The sequence below is a fragment of the Medicago sativa genome, chromosome 2 (assembly GCF_051527215.1).
Source record: "Medicago sativa cultivar Bolivia chromosome 2, Bolivia_mono, whole genome shotgun sequence".
Lineage (NCBI taxonomy): Eukaryota > Viridiplantae > Streptophyta > Magnoliopsida > Fabales > Fabaceae > Medicago > Medicago sativa.
Window position 1 is genome coordinate 5307342 of NC_140750.1, and position 21879 is coordinate 5329220.

General features: G+C 32.9%; 2 protein-coding genes across 2 annotated transcripts; both read right to left on the reverse strand.

Annotated features, from left to right (window-relative positions):
• Positions 1-1284: 1284 nt before the first annotated feature.
• LOC146943870 (polyphenol oxidase A1, chloroplastic-like) lies at positions 1285-3476 on the reverse strand. The gene has a single exon (XM_085742168.1). It carries the CDS (start codon positions 3389-3391, stop codon positions 1562-1564), a length of 1830 nt encoding a protein of 609 aa, XP_085598294.1. The 5' UTR covers positions 3392-3476; the 3' UTR covers positions 1285-1561.
• A 12701-nt stretch (positions 3477-16177) lies between these two features.
• Positions 16178-21265, reverse strand: ALN (allantoinase). Its single transcript, XM_085742169.1, has 16 exons — positions 21159-21265; positions 20979-21072; positions 20763-20880; positions 20092-20165; positions 19818-19894; positions 19254-19290; positions 19086-19171; positions 18796-18855; positions 18398-18543; positions 18107-18233; positions 17801-17956; positions 17605-17715; positions 17367-17477; positions 17081-17179; positions 16591-16735; positions 16178-16495 (listed from the first exon to the last, which is right to left on the reverse strand). The coding sequence occupies exons 1-15, from the start codon at positions 21246-21248 to the stop codon at positions 16607-16609; spliced, it is 1515 nt and encodes a 504-aa protein (XP_085598295.1). The 5' UTR covers positions 21249-21265; the 3' UTR covers positions 16178-16495; positions 16591-16606.
• Between the last annotated feature and the right edge of the window lie 614 nt (positions 21266-21879).

The following is a 21879-nucleotide window of genomic DNA, read 5'->3' on the forward strand; positions in this document are numbered from 1 at the left end:
TCTCACAGAGATTCAAATAAAAAGAGCAAAAATTCTTTTAGAACCTTTTTGGGGATTAGAAGGAATTGAACAACTTATAAACGAAGCTCGAGAAAAAGATAAAGCTCGAGAAAATTCCGCTGAAAATTCTGCCGAAAATCTATAATGCCTGGACTAGATCTTATAACAGAATTAAGACTCTTCAAGAAAAGGCTAGAAGACATAGTCTCTGAAATAGAATTGTATTATGAAAGAATTATTTTTAAACAAACTCTTTACAATTCTAGAGAATTTGTTATATATCATATAGAATATATTGAAGATCTATTAAGAGATACAGAAGATTTAGAAAATCTTACTCAGATACAAAAACAAAGAGCTAAAACACTCTTAAAACCTTTTCAAGGATTATTTAAAATCGAACAAATGCTAAAAGAAGTTCGTAAAAATTCCGCTGAAAACCCCACTCCAAATCTGGTATCAGAGCCGGAAACACAATCCTAAGGGATAAACATGAAAATAAAAATAAAAAAGAAATTAAAAAATATTTTTTATATAAAACAAAAGCTTTTTAAAATCGTTTTTCCAAATAACCGATTTAAAAAGACATCCACGTGGCACTCTCCCATCAAGCCACATAAGCGACTTTTCCAGAAAAGTCATAAAAACAACTGCACCATAGCAGTCCCCTTTATATCTGCACCAATGAATAAGAGAGATACCGAATGAATTAATATTTAATTGCTATACAAGTAAACCAAACACCAAGCTCTTCAATTGCCAAATCAGAAAATTAGTTATGCAGACTTTAATTAGATAAACAACAATATATTGATAATAAATTGATCCTATAAACCTTTAGTAGGGTCAGATTGTCATACTTTCTCTAGATATTCAAATTATTCAATAAACCTAAAAATTAATCATTTTTTATAATAAAAACCGGATAAAGTATTACTAATAAAATGAACGAGTAAATACTTATGAAAAAGATATAAAATAATATATTTTTTGTTAGTCGGATGGTTTAGATTAAGAGTGCACGAGTATTAACGGCTCATTTCCTCATCTACCTCAATTTTAATGTTAGGAAAAGTCTGATCACCTCACACCCACACCTAACTTAAGCAGATTTTCTGTCAAAGTTGGACAAGTTTAAATGGAAACCTACAATTATAAGTCATATTGTTATACGTAACTACGAAGACTAATAGATTAAATTTTACCCATCTGAAAAACAAATTTCACCCATGTGAAAATAATCGCCATATACACAAAATATATATTTTATGGTACACAAGTAAATTAAACTGAATAGATGTTGCATATCACAAATTTATTTTCACTATTACATCAACAAGTCCCACCAATAAATAAAGTGAGATACAAGTATACTTATTAACATCCTTAAAAAAAAAAAAGTATACTTATTAATATTAATCTAATAGTAAAATTTGTTCATAGTGTAATGTAACACTATTTTAACTAGTAGAATTAGCCATATTTTATTATCAGAACTACAATATATCCACCAGTCAACTCACCCAACACACACGTGCATATAACAAAGTGGTAGAAATTTTCAATCTTCAAGCTCTATCTTGATATTTCTAATTTTGACAATTCCTTTCCCATACCTTGGAACCAAAGTAACCACAATGCTATCATCATCCTCAGCTCCTAAATCTTCCAACAAATCCGTTAATCCAACCCTTAAACAACTATTAGTCTTCTTCTTTTTGTGATCATGGGAAGAATGAGGTACATTCACAAAGCTTCCAGCAAACTCCTTATTAATTGGCTTAATCACCTTATCATCTTCATCATTAATGAAAACATCAAACTTAACACCTAAACTCTTATCAAACTCAATCCCTTCAATCACTAAAACCTCTTCCTCTTCTTCTTTCTCCTTCTTGCTCCTTGATTTCTTTGGCCTCTTCACAATTGTACTAACAACATTATCCAAAACCAATGGACACGTAACATAACTCCTTGAGTTAATCTCACTTGCACGTGCTTCACCAATACCAAAAAAATTTCCTTGTGCAACTTCCACATTTTTTTGTATATTTTTTCTACATGGTTTAGGTTTAGCATTTAACCATGGAATATCAACATCTTGGTAAACATAACCTAATTTTTTTGTGTCAAGACAGTCTTTGACCTTAACCTTCACAAGATTCTTATTTTCATCATAGAAAAGAAACTCTGATTCTAACCAATCTTTGTCTTTGAAATCTTTTCTTTTCCCACCAAGTGTTTTCCATATAGACCAAAACCTATCAATATTTGAATGGTGAGAGAAAAAAATAGGATCTCTAGCAGCTGCATAGAAAACTCCCATGTTTTCAAAGTTAGGTTGCGTATTATCACCACTCCATCTATGAACTGGTCCATGTGGAACATTCTCTATGGATCCAGCACCAGGATCGGGTTCATCACCGGCACGATAAGAGCTTCCGAGGAAAAGACTTGAAGTTTTTCCGTTTGAGACCATTTGTCTATACATTGTAGTAAGGTTTGAGGAGATTCTTCCATTTGCATCATCATCAACATCAACATCATCATCATCATAGTTTAAGTCTATGAGTGTTGGAGGTTGATGACTAGCGGTTCGGAGTTTGTCGTAAAGAGGTGATGTACTGTCGGCGTAAATGGAGGGAAGTTGCATGCCATTAGGAGAGTCGTAGTTCCAAAATGGCAAAGCAAAGGTTGGATCATTAATCAAGCTACCTAAGATTCTTTCATAGAAATAAAGGTACCATCTATGAAAAGGAAAAAAGAGCCAAGAGTTATGAACTTGAAGATCAAGGTTAGGGAAACCAACTTGAGAATATGCACCATCACAATAAGCACAATGGATGTTTGCTTGTTGTACAAAACTACGTGGATCACTGGATGGTAAGGCTTTCATGAGTTCAAGGGCTTTTTTGTATTTTTGTAGATATTCATCGTTGACTAAATGTGCTGCTTGTCTTACCCTTAAGGGTTGATTTGATGAAGGAATTTTGTAATTTATGATTTTTGTGGAATTTGGTGGACAACAATTAATATTGTTTGGTGTTGCACCTAAGGGTAGATCCGGTGGACCACATGTGGAAAGGTCGGGAGGGGAAATTGGAGAAGCTAGGGCAAAAGGGTTAGTGGTGAAAGTACCACAAAGTCCTCCAAGGCCAATTAGAACATTCCTCCTATTTCCTACAACAATGTTTTGTTGTTCTTGCTCTTCTTTAGGGTTGTTTTGGTTAGTATCATTACCACTGAATGTGATTACTTGGCGTCTTGGTAATTTTCTATGTCTAGAATATTTTTGTTGTTTTTGTGAAAATGGATGCGAAGAAGGGGAAATCTTTGAGTTGGAAGAGACATTGATTGTGTTAATGAAGGCAAGGGGTGAGATAGATGCCATGCTTTAGCTACCTATCTTATATTTTTTTGATCGTGAAGATTTAAGACAATTTCTTAGTCCTTTTATAATGAACTAATAAAGATATTTCTTACACTTAATTAATTTGTACGTGTTTATATGGCAATGGTCCCTAAATGAAATTAGTACGTAACGTGGACTTAAACGTTATTTTTGACATTTAGCGAATTGTGATCGGAATTTGTTGTTGCTAATGCATATGTTTGAATGTCCGTATGCATTTTGAGTACTACTATTATAATCCTTGGCATCCAAAGTCCAAAAGACAAATCAAAATAATGAAAATTCTACCCACATAGAAGTCCGAATACGTGAAAAGTATAGTGGGTAGGCTAGCTGTGAATGGAAGTAAGAAAGATCTTTTACATGCGCCCTCCGTTTCAAAATGAGTATCGCTTTAGCAAAAAAAATTTGTTTCAAAATGAATGTCACTTTACATTTCCAATACAACTTTAATTTTTTTTTCTTCCAACTTTACCCTTTATAAATACTCCAACTTTTCTCTCACATAATTTCCAATGCAACTTTAAGTTTGTCTTTTTCTTATAAAGTAAAGGGCAATTTAGTAAAAATGTTACATCTAATGATTATTTCATTCCATTTTAATATGTGTGTCAACACCTAAAACGATACTCATTTTGAAACGGATCGAGTATTTGTTTGGTGTACATTAGCTATCTATGCCCACAAATGTGGTGGTTTATTACCATTCTGCCAAAAAATAACAAAAGCTAGAGGATAGCACACGATTTTTTTTTAGAGGATAACTGATTGGCAAGGTCGGCCTAACACTAAAATAGGGTTAATACCGGTGGTCAAACGAGGTAATCCAACTCGTTTTGGCCCGCAATGCGACTAATCCGTCTAAAAAGGGAAAAGGGAGGGTTAACTTAAGCGATTTAGGGCCTGTTTGGTTGTGTTTTGTTTTTTAGTTTTCAAAATCTATTTTTAAAACCAATTTTCTGAAACTGTTTTAAAGAAGAAACATTTAAAAAAACGTGTTTGGTAACTCTTTTTTAAAAACAGTTTTTGAAATGATAATTTGAGAAGACTTGTTTGATAAATTTGATTTTTGAATTTATTTTTCTTACAGCTGTTAGAATGTATTTTAAAATTTTAAAATTGGAAAATTTGTTTGATACATATATTTAAAAATGAATGTTTTTTTTTCTAAAAAAATGAATGTAATAATGACAAATGAGTTCCTAAGAAAAGTTTAATACTACATTGATTTCATTTTTACAATCAATAAATTCATACAGTTTTTTCTCGAATATGACACATGATTAAGCTATTCGAGTCTGATTCCACTCATATCAGTGTCAAGTCTCCGTTATATAGGCGGTTAGATGGTTATGCCTTACCTTATCTGTATGAGCGTTTGATTATGGTCGGAGAATTCAAACGACTTTGCGTACTGTTACATTGTTTCGCAGCTCCACGCTAGTTTAGATGATCCACATTTGACTAGACAAATTAATAATTATAAAAAGTTTAAAAATAAAATAAAATAAAGATTTCAAATAATAAAAAAATTCAGTGAAATATCAATAGTTAAAGGTTTAAAAATCGAAAAAAAAACCAAGATGGAAAAATATAAATACAAAAAGTTGAGAATGTTGTTCTCAGTGCATTCCCAATCACATGAACTTATTCTTGAATCATACGTTAACATTTCTGTTCCCTTAACATGTCAGGCACCTCGTCGATAGTGGTGGTTTTTTCTTGGCAGCTTATTCTTGATAGGATCCCCACCAGGCTCAATCTTAGTCGTCGAGGTGTTCCGCTCCCGGTCGGGGGCTTAGGGTGTGTCTTCTGCTCGGAGCCGTCGAAGTCGGCGGTGCACCTGTTTCTTTCGTGTCCCTCTATTCTTCCAGTGTGGTATCAGGTGTCTAGGTGGTTAGGTTGGGAGTTTGTGGTCCCCCTGGGTCTAGCTCAGCAGTTCCTGTACTTTACGGGTCTAGGGAGGGGGAAGCGTGTTAGATTAGGTTTTCTTCTGGTTTGGCATGCTGTTATTTGGACCATCTGGACGTCCCGGAATGACCTTATTTTCTCTGGTGGCGCCCGTCGAGAGGAGTCTGTGGTGGACCGTGCGAAACTCTTAGCTTGGAAGTGGTTCCTGGCTAAGTGCCCTGCTAGTTCCTGCTCGTTCTATGAGTGGGAGGTGCAGCCCGTCCTTTGTTGGCAGCGGTAGGGTGTTGTGGTGGGTGTGTGTGTGTGTGTGTGTGTGTGGGGGGGGGGGGGGGGGGGGGGGGGGGGTCTGTTTGCCTCTATCCTTCCGGCCTGGCTTCCTGGGTTTCTCCTTGCGTTCTTTTTCTCTGCAGGGTTTGGCGTGCTTGTTGTGTCCTTTTGCGAGGTTACAGCTTGAGTGTTTTTGTCCGTTTTGTTGTTTTTTCCTTTCTTGTTTTTGGTGGTGCCCCCGGGCTGTTTCTCCTCCCTCGTTTGTGAGGCTTGGAGTTTCCCCTAGGGGTGTTCTGGTGAGGCGTCTTCGGGCGGCCGTTTGGTGTATTTGTACAGTTTTTCGTTTTTTATCTATATATATATGTGTGTGTGTGTGTGTGTGTGTGTGTGTGTGTGTGTGTGTGTGTGTGTGTGTGTATGTGTGTGTGTATATATATATATATATATATATATATGTATATATATATATATTATATTTGCCATTCAAAAAAAAAATATGTACAACTTCAATATAATTACAACAATTGCCATTAATGAAAAGTGCATTTTTCTCCGTGTTTTCTGTTTTGAAAACTAAAATTAAAAAGCAAAACATGTTTTTAGTTCTTTCCATTTTATAGTTTTTAAAAACCGATAATGAAAATTAGTTTTCAAAATTGCTTTTTGAAAATTTATGCTTCAAACAAGTTTTTTGTTTTTAAGTTTTTGAAAACTAAAAAAGAGTTTTTGAAAACTAATTCAAACAGGCCCTTAGTTTTTTTTTTTTTTTAAGAACTTAAGTGGTTTTGTTAAAACTCTCACTTTGTCCTACCCCTTGACAAGGTGATGGAAGAGGTGTTCGAAGAATCGTGGTTCGGTTTGAATAGATTTTAAGGTAAGAAATTCATATGATCTAAAGATAAAATTATACGTTCGTTTTGGAAGATTCATTTTAAAAAATTTGATTAGATTGATTCAATACGGTTTAATTTGGTTTGATTTTTGGATATCAAAATTATATTAAAATTTTTAGTAATATTATAAAAATAATAGGTTTTATGCAAAGTATAACATACAATATACTAAAAAATAATATTAGGATGACGATGATCAATTGTGTTTCAAAAATATGAAATAAAAAATTGTAGATTAAATTAAACTTATACATATAATTAAAAAATTAAAAACCAACATATAATTTATTAAAATGCAATATACCATAATGATACCAAAAAAAAAGTATTAAAATTTATGTATGTGGTTTGATTCAGTTCATAAAAAGGAATTTGGAGTTTTTTTTGTGGTGTCCGGGGTTTGAACTCCAGACCTTGCATATTTTATGCATTGTCCTTACTAACTGAACTAAGCTCACGGAGACAAGGAATTTGGAGTTTGATCCGACCTAAAGAGTTTTACAAAATAACAACGAAATATATTCAATAATATTCGGTTTTGTGCAATTTTTCTGTTTTTTGGATCGATATTTGAATCTCTTTCATTATGAATACTCTAGCTAGAGAGTTTTAACAAATATATATGACATGGATATACATTCAGATTAACTATCAAATGACCAAACCAAACATGATAATATGCCCCAATCAATAATTAAAAACAATATAATAAAAAAAGTGGTGATTGCTATGGTTTTCTAAGGTGATAAGAGAGAGCATTTTTTGTTTGTGCATCATATTCTTAAAATAATTAATTTGTAATGAATATGTTTAATTATTTTCGTGCTAACCCTTTATTTTCTTTCTACTTTTTTTTTGGGAAAAAACCCTCTAGTTCTTTTTTTTTTTGAGCAAAAAAAAAAAACCCTCTAGTACTTATATAAAGTAGGTTTTGGTAATTGGAGCTCGACGAGTCCCTTCGGTTCTCAGGAAAAAGAGGTCTTTATAATCGGAGTTCGACCGTGAATGAATATGTTTAATTCAAACCTTCTTCTTCCAAAATACTTAGTATTATGAATTACAGATGTATATAGAAAAAATTAAATAAATGCATATCTTCTTATAATTTAAATGATGTTTATAATCGTAACAATTTTTTAATAAAAAAGAACTATGCCTAGCAATAGAAGTAGTATATTACATAATAGGGGGGTGAGTGCACATTTTGACCTAATTAATAATAGCCATAAGTAGCATTTAGGATATGAATCAAATTCCAACCCTACAACTGTGTTTTGTCCATAACTGATCACGTACCGAAGAAGATAAACACCATCAATCTCAACATATATTTAAGTAAAGGAATGAACATCTTAATTAGCAATTTTGATCAGACATAAGTGAGGTTGTTTATATTGATCACGCATATATGAAAAGGTTTGTTAAGAAACAAATGCAAACCAATTGTAATTAAGGTCTGTATGGAGCCACATGTAACAGATTCACCACTTGATTGGGATTGTATTCTAGCCAATAACATGTTGGAGAGATAACCAACGGAACAGGACTCTTAACCAAGCTTATTATACAATGATTTAATACCAAGGATCCCACTCTTGATCTTCCATCAAATTGAATTGATGTTTTTATACCATTTGCTGGAGAGTTTAAGGAAGTGTCAAGCAACAACAAATCAACTATTCGAGAGCAAAAAACGTTATGTCAACCTTGTTTGTGGAGATGGCAAAGCATTGAAATAAAAAAAATAAAACCAGGAATTTTAAGAAAAAAAAGGAACTTGGTAAATAAGATTGTCCAAAATGCAAGGCTTGGTTCGAAAAGAAATGTATGAATGGAACATTTGTATGCACTTTTGAATCAAACTTAATTGATGTTCCTCATGATTTTTTAGTGGCTTGATTCTGGTGCTAATACATATACATCTAACAGTTGACGAGACATCTTTATTTGTATATTTATAAATAAATAAATGAAAATGCTAAAGACTGTCTTATTCAACAATCAACTTGTTGACTCAAAGTAGGAGTAATTCTTAGTTGGTCACATGACCAAAAAGTTGGATTTGGCCACATCCAACCAATGCATGACACCTCACAACAACTAAGAGAGAGAAGAGAAAAGAGCAAAAAAAAAAAAAAATGAGAAAGAATCACATAGAGAGAGAGAGAGAGAGAGAGAGAGAGAGAGAGAGAGAGAGAGACTAAGCTGCCATGCCACCAATTGCCTCGCCGGAAACAACAACGATTGCAGAGTTCAGCTACCAAAAATCTCTTTAGAAATAGAATTCCAGTCCACTAACTTTCTAAATCAAGCGCATAACATCATTTCTCCTTCAGCCTTGGCCTAGGGGTAGAAAGTGCTTTTACAATCACCGCGTCCTGGGTTCAACACTCTGTGTTTCAGGAATCGAACATGTGACACATTGGTAAAACGGTCCCTTCCTTAAAAAAAAAAAAAAAAAAAGGCTGATGGTCCCTAAAAGAAATTATTGACGTGGACATGAACGTTTTGCTGACCTTTCAAAATAAAAAATGAACGTTTTGCTGACATTACTAAATCGTCATCCACCGGAATTTTTTTGTTAGTTTATCATGGTTGAATATTTTAAACCGCATTCATTTTTTTTTTTTTACTTTTATTTTTGTTGAAAACATTCATATTTTTTTTTTACTTTTTTTTTTGTTGAAAACATTCATTTTTATTACTTAACCGTATGGCTTTTTTTAGTACTATATATAATTAATATTATGAGTGTGTTTCATTCGCAAAACAAATGTAACCTTACATATAACAATACTTGGCATTACAGTACACAAGACATAATTATTATTTTATTTTTTTTTAGTAAAAGAGGGTTTACACCCAAAAACGAAAAAACACTAATGAGTTACACGAATATTTCTAGACATGCAAGCCCCAAAAATGTCATAAAAAATTAAACTTAAGATCCCACTAGGAGGGTCTCCATAACATGAATGTTAAAAGAGCCCCAGAAATATACACAAGACATAATTGTACTAGAGAGATAGAGACGATATGTTGAAAAATAAAAAGGGCACTTTTGTATTTTCATACTTCATAATTAAATGAGAGATAAAAATTCATATTTACTTGATTGAAAAAATAAATCATGTTTTTGTCTAGTTTCTTGCTAATTGTTTTGTCTAATCTCATGATTAGTTATTAAATCAAACAAGATACAAAAAAAGTTGTCTAATCCTATATTTTAATTTTTAGCAATTAAATTACACACTCTATATGTCGTATATATGTTTGGCACCCGAAATCCAAATTGTTGGGAGTATGAGGAATCGATGGGAGCAACAATGAATTAATACTCTAAAATAACAAGAGAACAAGGAGAAATTCTTACGTGACCCAACACATCATTCTTACATTCAACCAATTAAAATCTAACACCTCATTAAAATAATAAAAAGAATTAATATCAGAATTTTTTCTCATTATTTTTAATATTTCTCTCTCCTTTTTCCATTTTCTTTAACCGACAAGAACCACCCACCACCATTTATGTTTCCATTTCCTTAATTAAAATCACACTTTCTTTAAAGTTAGTAACATGTGTCAATTTTTTATTGGTTGGGTGTAGCGGCGAAGCTAGAGTCATTTTTACGAGGGGGCCAAATACAAAGATTTTTTTTAGGTAAAGAAAAATTAATTTTTTTTTAACGTTATATATTAAATTTAAGGGTTAAATATGCTTAATTTCTATAAAATTAGGCTTCATGGAGTCAAATATATATATATATATATATATATATATATATATATATATATATATATATATATATATTCATAATTGGATATTTGAAAATAGACTAACAATTTCTTTTTCGATGTAAATAAATAAACTATTTGTATTAACCTACCGTCCATTTTGTTTGACTATTGATAATTTTGATTGCTAAAAATACTCTCTCTATAGTTGTTGTAGAGACCGAAATGTCAAAATAAGACAAATATGTTTATTAATCAAATATTAGTTTGTTAAGCTTTTTATATTTTGCGAATAAACTTGTTTGAGGTGGCTAAAAATATATTATTGGGGTAGCTAGCTAGGATAATACACTTAATCATTCAATGAAAATACAAATTTTGGGGTAGCCAAAGCTACCCCACCCTTCCACAAGCATTCGCCCCTGGTTGGGTGTAAGAATGATGTGTTGGGTGAGAGTTCATGCAAGAATATCTCGAGAACAAGATGTCACATTCTTTTTTATGCCTTTACAAAATATCATTATGTCATCAACAAAAAATAAATGGCTATTCCTCATACTTTTCCACACTTGTGTTTCCTACTCTGGCCAATGGGTTAGCGAGAGTGAATGCATAATTTTTCACGGTACAATTCATGTCACATGAAGGACACTGCAATTTAATAAACATAAGTATTGCATCTTAGTTTGGTTATTCGCATTTTAGTTTGGTTGTGTCAGCATTGTTAGCATCTTCTATTTCTTCTGGAAGTCATGTGCCAGCTGCATGTAGCTGTGGTGTCCCTAAGATAATGACCTTTTGTTAGATCTTACAAATGTAATTGTGCTTAAATACTACTTGATGTAATGAAAAAGGGTACAATACATTCAATCAACAAATTCTCCTCTCTAATACTCTGAAACTGCATTTGAATTTCCTGTACCGAATTCTATTCTCTATTCATTAGAATTCCTATTGAATCCCAAGATCATTCTCGGATTCTCTCCCTGAATATCCAAATCCGGTTACAATTAGTATCATCGAGTCCACGAATCCGCGACCATGACTCGCAACCAATCCGTCGTCGAGCTTGAACAACGATTTTCAGATGCTCAATTGGAGAATCGGTTGAAGTTCGATTACATCACTACCAACTTGCATGAAATCCGTGCCATGATGCAATAGTTGGTTTGACAATCGTTCAACTCCTCACCACACATCTTAAGAGAACACCCGCAATTGTAACCAGTTAAATTGCAGTGATAGACAATTAAAACTTCCACTACTATATCACGGGGTATCCTATTTTCGTAGCCTATTTTCGTAGATCAAAGATAGGTCATAAACTAATAATTAACCTCATTAATTACAACAAAGAAATGATAGGGGATTCGAGGATTCCCTGATCACCGTTATAATTCTGAATCACAACAACATAGTCTCGCATTGGGCGGGACAATTACAATCATGCAAACCCCTTTATCTCTTTTATTTGCTTTTACTTCTAATAAATTCATTTAATTGCTAAGTTGAACGCAGTCCATATGGAGACGATAAACTTACTACTTTATTACTAGTTATGATTTGGTGCACTTTCCAATTTGTCCATCACTCTCAAGCTAAAGAAGACATTTTATGGACAAATCAAGATTTGGGGTCGGGGGGATTATAAACTTGATTTGGTCCACCGAATTAATCAAGCATTTATGCTCAATTAGCTAATAAGCGGTGTAGTCCAAAGAATATTCTAGAGATGTGTAGAACTAGAATGGTAGTGTAGAAAAATAGTATTAAATATATATATATATATATATATATATGTATGTATGTATGTATGTATGTATGTATGTATGTATGTGTGTGTGTGTGTGTTTGTGTGTTTGTGTGTTTGTGTGTAGATATATAGTAGAGAGAAGTGTGCATAACTCTTTCTTGACGTGCATAAATTATTAACTTATGATATGTTTATAACTTTCCCTTAGAGCCTACTAAAAGGGAGACTTGCCATATGCAAACCATACAAGTTCAAAGCATGTAAAGCGAACAATTAAACAAGAAACATAGTCTTCTCTCGAATACTCTCACATTCCACGATTCCTCATAAAATATCACTATAAACTTATCATTTTTCAACACTGATCGGGTTCATATATAAAAAGATTGCATTCATAGAAATAAAATAAAAAAAGAATCAACCAACTACAACCGACACAAATGGTTGAAATTTCTACTCACGTATGTTGCGACTTAGGTTGAAGTAGACCTCAATTGTGTGTGTCTAGGTTGAAACAAACTACAAAATAATTTCATTATAAATTTAATAAACTTATTATACTAATTATGTTTTATGTGGTATTATATGCTTAGGTAGTTGGGGTTGGAGACTTGGAGTTTGTTTTACCTTCATATTTAACGAGTCTTCTTATTAATTATGTTAAATTTAGGTGGGGGAAAAAGGAGAGGTAAGGTTTCTTAAGTCTAACAAATTATTGTGTGGTACTTGTTGAGATCCTGCAATGCTCATATTTTTATGGAGGAGACACATGTGCTCAAGTTGGTAAATTAATGCAATTTTAATGAATATGGAAAGACATGAGATAGATGCCATGGATTAGCGGGTAACACTTCGGTAACTTTGAACTCGGTGACTTTGGTGACTTTCAATAAGGAAAGTAGTCGTAGAAACAAAACCGTTTTAGGGGAGTCGAAAGATGGTTCCCAAACAAAAGGAAAAGATCTGTTGACGTCAGCGTCTCTATCTCTCTCCTAACTAATAATTCTCTCTCATCAAAATAATTTATTTTAATCAGTCATCTATCATTCACTCTCATCTAAAATACATCAAAGTCACCAAAGTTACTGAGCTTAAAGTCACCGAAGCATTACCCTGGATTAGCTAGCTTGCAATCTTTCTTCCTTTTTGTATTATGAAGATGAAGATATAAAACCTTCCGAGTCCCTAAAGGAAAACAATAACGTTGTTGTTGATTGATGTTTATGTGATTGAATATTTTTACACTACGTACCGTGTGAAATTTGAGTGCTAACATTATATATGTCGTATATATATGTTTGTTACCCTTTTGTCAAACAAAAAATGTTTGTTACCCTAAAGTCCAATTGCATATCAAAACCATGAAAAAACTATACACTGACCTAATGTTGTGGGGAAGCTAACTGTGAATGGAAATTAGAAAGATCATTTGCATGCTTATCTTATTTATCTGTTTGGTTTATATTGGGTATCTATTCTGTGAGCACAAATGCGGTGAAGTATCATCAGTTTGCCAAAGACGTTAACCTATCAATTTATTCTTCAAAAACAAGTTAACCTATCAATTAATTAAGGATGACTGATTGGGTTGATCCGGTGATGTTGGGTTTGGACCTTGAAATATGTTCATGTCAAGGTTTTGGGTTTGATTCTACGTATGTTGAGTATTTTTTACTGGGTGTAAAAAGTCACATCATATAACTATTTTTATAAATAGTTATGTGATTACTTCAAAGCCACATCATATAATTACTCTCCAGAACCCCAAATTGATGAAAGGAAAGTTGCATTCCACATGTGTGTGTTATTCACCAGGTGATTGAGCTTGTTGCGTCCAAGATAATCTTTGAGTTTGATTCAAAGAAAGTCGAGGACAACGTAAAAATTGACAAGACCAATTAATATAAAAAATTGACTATGAGTTTATTATTTTAAATTGTATGAGCTTTTTTTACCAACTCCTTAGTAGAGTTCTAGGAAGGAAACTGGTGGAGATCGATTGATATTAATTAAGGACATTGGTGTTAATTTGGATGAGTTAGTTAGTTTAACTTCCTCAACAAAAAAAATTATGGAAATTGGTGGTAGTCATCTGATACATGTTACATTGAATAAAAATGATATTCATATTCGTGCATCCCTGTAAATATCTGCTAGAAAGATATTTAATGGATTTTGAGTTGTCAACCGATGTTTGCTTTTTTATTATTTTTTTTATACAATTATGTAGAAATTCTTCCACCTCTTTTTTTTTTTTGGTTCTGAAGGGTTCCACCTTTTTGCAAACAGAGTAGTAATGCATAAAAAGTATAAATATCAATACACTAAACTATCACTTTGACAACAAAATTTCTAATCAAACAATACATGTGAATTAGAAAATTAGATTGGGGTTTCTTTCATGTAGAAAAATATTTTAAAGTAAAAAAATTAGATTGGGGTTTCTTTTATGTAGGAAAATATTTTTAAGTAGTATAATATTTTGGTAATATTACTAAAATATTTGTAGACTTATCTTTTGAATGAAATCCCAACCCTACAAATGTGTTTTATCCTTAACCGATTACGTACCAATGAAGATAAACTCCATCTTAGCAATTTTGATTAGGCATAAGTGACACTTTTTATCTTGATCACGTCTACATCATATGCAAATCAGTCGTACATAAGGTCTATGGAGCAATGCGTAAGCTAGACTCACCAAATTTTTTTTTTTTTTTGATGATTAGTTGTAGATATAACTTTTTTTTCCCAAATGTATATTATGTATATTATATAAAATAAAATATGTGTATTGAAAAATATGTGTTGTCACTTGTTATTACTCATCTATTTATAATTATTTAAAGCTTCGTAAATATTGCACAAAAAACACTTTGTAAATAAAAACAAACAATTGAACGAGCAACCCTAAAAAAAAACAATTGACATAAAAAATGAGCAAGTGTTTACTAATTATTTTTTGACAATGGAAAAAAAAAAACTATTTGCAAATAACTCCTTTTTCTTTCCATAAATTTCATAAGCTAATTCAATTTGAGACATACTAATTGTGAACACCTCTCCCAACCGAGATTCTAACCTCCGTAAAATAACCTCTATATTTATTAAAATGTAACATACAATACAAAGTCTCCCTACATTAAATCAAGGGCAAACAATGCATTTGACGATGATGGCAAAATCTTTCTATTTCTCCATGTTAAACGCTACCACAAAAACACATACATATTTCATTTCTTGTGTAGACAAGAGAAACAGGTGCGTTTTTCTTTAGTCACAAAAATACCATGACACCTAGTTGAAATCAAGAAACGATGATCTATACTTTGTATGGCATTTGCTATATAAACACTAGACATTCACAAGAAATTAATGTGACAACTAAGAAAATGGACACGACAAGATGTGCAACATTTTTTGCAATGTTGGTTTTCCTAAGTGTGACAATATTTATGTCTGAAGCTATTAGGGTCCCTTCAAGTTCTATTCCAAACTTTTACTCTGGGGCTAGTTTGTACCTTCCACCTAGTCCTAGAGTAAGTCAAGTCCCAGCTTCAGCTAAGATTAAGAATGGTGATTTGTTAGGCAAAAGTTTAGGATTGGTGAGTGACCACGGTTCAAGCGGCAGCGATAGTGAACCTCGATCCGACAACCTCGAAGACCAAAACAATCAACAAAAATCTATGACTATAGCTGTTGCCCCTTCTGATGATTGAATCCAACATAAAGAGATCAAAGTTCTTAGCATGATAGATAGATAGTTAAGCTAATTAAGTCTATAATGTACACGCTAAGAATTTCTGGAGTTAATTACCATATGATTTAAAACAGCAAATATGCTAGCTAATACATATTATACACAATAATTGCAGAATAATACTTCACAAATATCATACTACCAGGTTTCATGAAAGTTTAATTTAACCAACATATTTCTAATTTCTTCCTATGCATTCCATTAGAAAGGTTCCATATTAGAATATTTTAGTTATTACGACAGGTTAAAATTTGATTACTATACTTTATGACCAGTGATTAACAATGTTATAGGCTGCAAATCACAACCATAGCTTCTCAGGTGGCCATTGTGATGTCTAAGATCAATAATGTTAGCTAGAGTTTCAACTGAAATACAGATGATATCGTCCAAAACAAAAATGGACCAAATAATAAGGAATTAACCAACGAAGACATGAGAAATTGTTTCAAGAACGTAGTTCAAAATAAAGTAGAACTCAACTAGACAAATCGAAAAATTTAACCGAAGAGCATGATTTCAAGTCAAGTACTTTAACTTTACTGCTACTACTACTTTTTCTTGGTGAAGACGTATCTGCACATGACACGACACCGTTCTTATTAACATATATTTAATATAGAAACACGCACGCATATATACATGCATAAATATCCTCAGCGTCAAAACGGATACAGCAACAAAACAAGCTACAGTCTAGCTTAATCACGGATGCCAACAGCTACTTCCACCTCTTATTTATGGCACAAGGTGAATAGCATCTAATGAAAAACCGACCAAAACATGAATCAGGATCTTAATAAGTATCAGCAAACTAAAAGAAATTGAGATGAGATCAGTAAGTTATGGGGATTACCATGTTCTTAACCAATTCATTTGGCTAGAATTGGAACACCACAGGCTGCAGGAGCATGCTTACCATCCTTAAAGACAAGGTTTCCTCTCACAAAAGTGTCCAAAACTTTTCCTGATAACCTTCTTCCCATATATGCAGACAGGCTCTGAATACCAAATTTGAAGATGAAATTTCATAAAATCAATCAAGTTACCAGCCAAAAATATTTTTCTTGGTAACAATAGAAACGGTGGACCATTTTGAAATGGTGAAAAATATAATTTTTATAAAAGGGTTTTTTTAGAACGAAAACTCAATTCGATCCTTGATATTGCACTCTATCGACCTAGTCTCCAATATTATCAATATATTTCAAAATGATCTTTAGAATTGCAAAATGTAAATCATGTTTATATTTATCTCTCTCTTATGAAATACATCTCTGACATCACTCACTTAGTTTCAAAATAATCTTTAGAATTGCAAAATGTTAATCATGTTTAAGACTTACAGGATGTTTAATGAAAACAGGATAATCGTCGTTAAGGTCAAACTCCACCTCTGGCTGCCACACTACAATATCTGCATGATTTCCAACTGCAATGGCTCCCTAAAGCATAAAATGGGAAATTATAATTTTTTAGTTAAACAGTCGGCAATTATTTTTTTATAAAGCATATACAGAATCATATAAACAAAGACTACTATTATTAATATTATTCCAAGTCTGGCTCCACAATAAAGAAAACTACAAAAACAGTAATGCATAACCATGAAGGAAATTATAATCATGTCACCTTTGATTCTAACCCCGCTAAGTTTGCAGGTTTTTGGCTCCACAACAACGATAATTTTTCTAGAGTTAACCCATGCTTCTTCCCATATGACCAAGTCACTGGAAGATCAAACTACAAGTCTCCCAACAGAACGTCCGTTAGTCTTTAGATCCATGATAAGAAATCAAACTCATTATAATCAATTTTTAGAGAATAGATTTCAAATGTTCTAACATTCACTGAATGATAATTAACTAACCTGCAAAGATGATATGCCTCCCCACGCCTTCAAGAAGTCACCTTCCTTAAGAAGCTTGAGTTTAGGCACAGTTGGTGAATGATCAGAACTTAATAGGTCAATGTGTCCGTCCTAAAACGAAGAACCGAACAAGTAAAATTGTTGAGATCATACATGATTTAAGTAAGATTGCCCTTATTTTAGAGCAGAAGCATACCAGTAGAGCCTCCCATAACTTTTCTTTGTTTGATGCATCACGAATGGGTGGGGAACACTTGTAACGAGTATCTTTATCTGGTATCTCTTCAGATGAGAATGTTAGGTAATGGGGGCAAGTTTCGACGCTGATGCTGTCCCCACGGCGTTTTGCTTCCTATATAGAGTAGAATATAAATGTACAATAGTAGCATTGTCATATGATAGAAGAAGTTTGCTAAGTTTTTGAAACACAAAAAAGTACTTCAAATGCTTGTAGCAAGGATTTGAGTTCAATTAATTATATAGTAATCATGTTTAAGGATACCTTAATAAGATCCAAGGAAGCACTTGAATCAGACAAGTGGACAATGTGAACATGTGCTCCTTCTAAAGAACCACCGATTCTGGTATCCTTTGTAGCATCTACAAGTTCTTTAATGGCTGCCTCCTCCCTGGTTATCTAGCATTAGTAGTTTTTCATAAAATTTAATGGACATTGTGCGAAAATATGACCGGTATTTCAAGAACTTTAATCAATTTTATGTTTTTATATGATAAAAAAAAGACAATAAATCATTTGTATATTTTGCCAGAAAGCGAAAGCAGAATGTCTTACCAAGAAGGTGGCCTAGTGTCGAGATATGTCTTGTAAGCATGAGGGTCGCCATTACCTTCAAGTTCCGAACTACTTTCAGAATCTTGTTGAATCTCGGAGTGCACAAGTAAAGGTCTTCTGTATTTTGCCAACACAGACAATCCCTCCTATAACAAGCACATTTGCTACACAATTAAACATTGCCAATAGGAAAAGAGACATTTTAGTATAAAATAAGTAACATTACTCCAACGAGATTGGAGTAATGTTACTTGCAAGCAGGGACAATACAACAAGCAAAGCAACAATCCTATGCCTTACTAAATAAAAAATGTAACTAGTCACGCAAAGAAATATAAAAATGATTGGAAAAATACTTATTCCTAGTTATAACTTCTTATAGTTTAAAAGGATTGTACCTTGATATGTTCAATAGTAGTCATAGGAAAGTCATCAATTCCTGAAGGACACATAAAAGACTGCAAAAAAAAAAACGCAAAGCAAGATAGTGTCAAACCGTTTCAGGGATATATATACTGACTAGAGCCAGACCCTAGAAATTCTAGAATCCACAGATTCTTAAAATTAAAGGTAAAAAAGAATTAACAACAAATCGAGAAGAAATTGAATCATGAAGTAGATCCTACTTAATATGTCCTTGACCTCAAAGCAAAGTTTATTGGTAATGCACAAGTGTTCAAATGATTACCTTTAAACCAAGAACCCCAGCATCTAAGAGACCTTCAAGAATACTGGTATTATGTGCATTTTCAGGAACCAGGCCTCCCCAAAAACCTGAAAAATATGTTAAGTAAAATAATTTAGAAACTAATTGATCGTACAACTTTTAAGCTGAGGTGGAGTTTGTGGTTCATACCAACATCGACATAGATTTTATCCTCTGCAGCTTCAAGCTGGAAAAAGGTAGAAATTCATGTCAGGTATAGAAAAATTAATTCAATTCAATAGTTAACAACAAGTAAGCCTAACAAATTTAACACAACAATAAACAGCTTACCTAGATATGAAAATATGAATAGCTAATCTGATTTTAAATAATATATTTCAAAAGGAACTCCTACGTCTATCTCTTTGAAATGGTTAGTTTCGTCATATGAAGCACGGACACTCCTCGGATTAGGCGTGTGTCCCGGTGTCTTTTTCCGTATCCGTATGTGACGAAACATTCGTCATATGAGGATAGATAAACTTAGAACACTTTAAAGTAGCATTTGTAAATCGCAGATCGTGGAAAATAGCAGGTTGTTCAAATTCAGCGATGCTAAAATCCTATAGTGTTGTACTAAACAGCATATCACGGAACAATGGTGATTTGTTTAAATTCCGCTACACTGCAGCACTATAGTGTTACTATAGCCACTATTTGACAACACTGCTTAAAAGAAAAAACAAATGCATTGAAGTGAACAATAACCGATACCTTAAGTTCTAGTGTTTCCTTAGACATGGTTGTTGGATGATTGTTTAGAGGCATGTCAACCACGGTAGTTACACCTCCTGTTAAAAACAAAAGTTATGTGTATTAACAACAATGACCACAGACAGGACCACTAGCAAAGTGTAACAAATTGATATGTCATATAACATTGTATATGCCTGCGGATGTGTGCGAATGCACGATTAATTTGCTAACAGAAAAAATACTGAAAAATCCAAACAAATGTAAGGTAAAGAAATAGTGAACATCAGCATACCAGCAGCTGCAGCTTGGGTACCAGTAACAAATCCCTCCCAATCAGTTCTCCCGGGCTCATCAAGATGTACATGCCTTCGAAAGTAATTTTTGTAATAAGCAAAGATATGACAAATTGAAAACATGTTAAAATATAATAAAATGAACCAACAGAATTCTACAGATTGTAAGGTGAGCATGTACAACTTTTTCTGTTTTGGTAATTACTTTACCACTTGTACTAATTTCGTAGATTTCATTTTCACCCTAACATTACATACTAATTTGGTAAGAAAAACAGAATACAAATGATTTTTTTTTACGAAACTAGTGCCTTTTTAAAAAAATATTACACAATCAGAGTAAGTTGGGACTACTTCTAATAACTTATCTTACTTTTTTATTGTCCAATTCAAGAAAGTCGTTATTTGCCTGATTTTTTTTTTAAAATAATACTAATTTAAGATGCTAGCAGGGGACAAGCATCTGACACTACACTTTGAAATATGTGAACATTGCTTGAGAAGATTCAAGTGACTTTGTTGAGAGTCAAATTAGGATTATTTTAACACTCTATTTGAATTTAGTTGAATAATTTGTAAGTTGTTTAGGACAATTAACTATTCTTCTTAACATACAACTACAAAACAGTGAAAGAAAATAAACCACAAGAAGAGGATTTTGAAATCTTACACATCAATCAAGCCAGGCATGACAACAGCATCTCCATAATCAATCACTTGATGCACAGAATTCTCCTTCTTGCCATATCCTTCAACAATAGAAACTATCTTCCCTTCGTTTATCTCCACTATATCATGTAATACATTTTGAACAATAACTTGTCAATAGAAAATATGGTAAGTAAGAATCCAAGTCAAATAATATAAATTGATCAAGAAGAAAAACCTGATCCAGAAATGAATCCTTGTGAAGTCAAAATACGTTTGCTGGATATCCAATAATGATTATATGGAAGAAGACTGCACTCATCCCCTCGTAACTGTCTCAAAAAAAAAAAAAAGATTAATGACTTGCTCATAAACATATACAGAATCATGAATCCAAGAAAAGTAAATAATTTAGCACCTTTATAATAGGAGATTGTAGATAGAAGAATAGTGAGAATGAAATTAAGAGTGTTAACAGTGGCAATACTCTCCACAGTAGCTGATCCATTTCTCTGTATCAAAGCTAAAGGAGTATGAAACTAACACCTCTTTATTTGTCGGAACTTTGGCTTAGCAACGGACACTGATGCATTGAATATGGTAATGAAAGATAGAATGAAAAGACTTTGTCACAAAAAAAAAACAAAACTAATCTATTGTCCTGTTGTATAATAAAATATACTCAAAATAACAACACATGGTGCACGTGGATCCATCCTCTTGCTACCTCTGTTACTATACAATTAGTACATATTAAATGAACATTAACTTTATACTATTTAAAATTTAAAATCAAATAAAAAAATCCTTAAACTGTTTTTTTGCATAAGGGAAGGCCGCTAGCCAAATTACAACTTAACACGACGATTATAATAAACATTGGCAACAGTCTATCGTAACATGTTCACGCAATGTGGCCCACCAATACGTGGACACCGCCAATACTCTACCAAGGGTGTGCCCCTTTACCTTGTCCTCAAAACCATCATGCTCGTACCTTAGGCTAAATATTCGGCCATAATATCCAGATTCATGGGGATATACGCGCTTTCCTCTATCACAAGTGACTTACGGAATATGAGGCTCAATCAAGCTATAAATAACCCACTTGAGATCTTTCTCGAGACATGGCATAATCG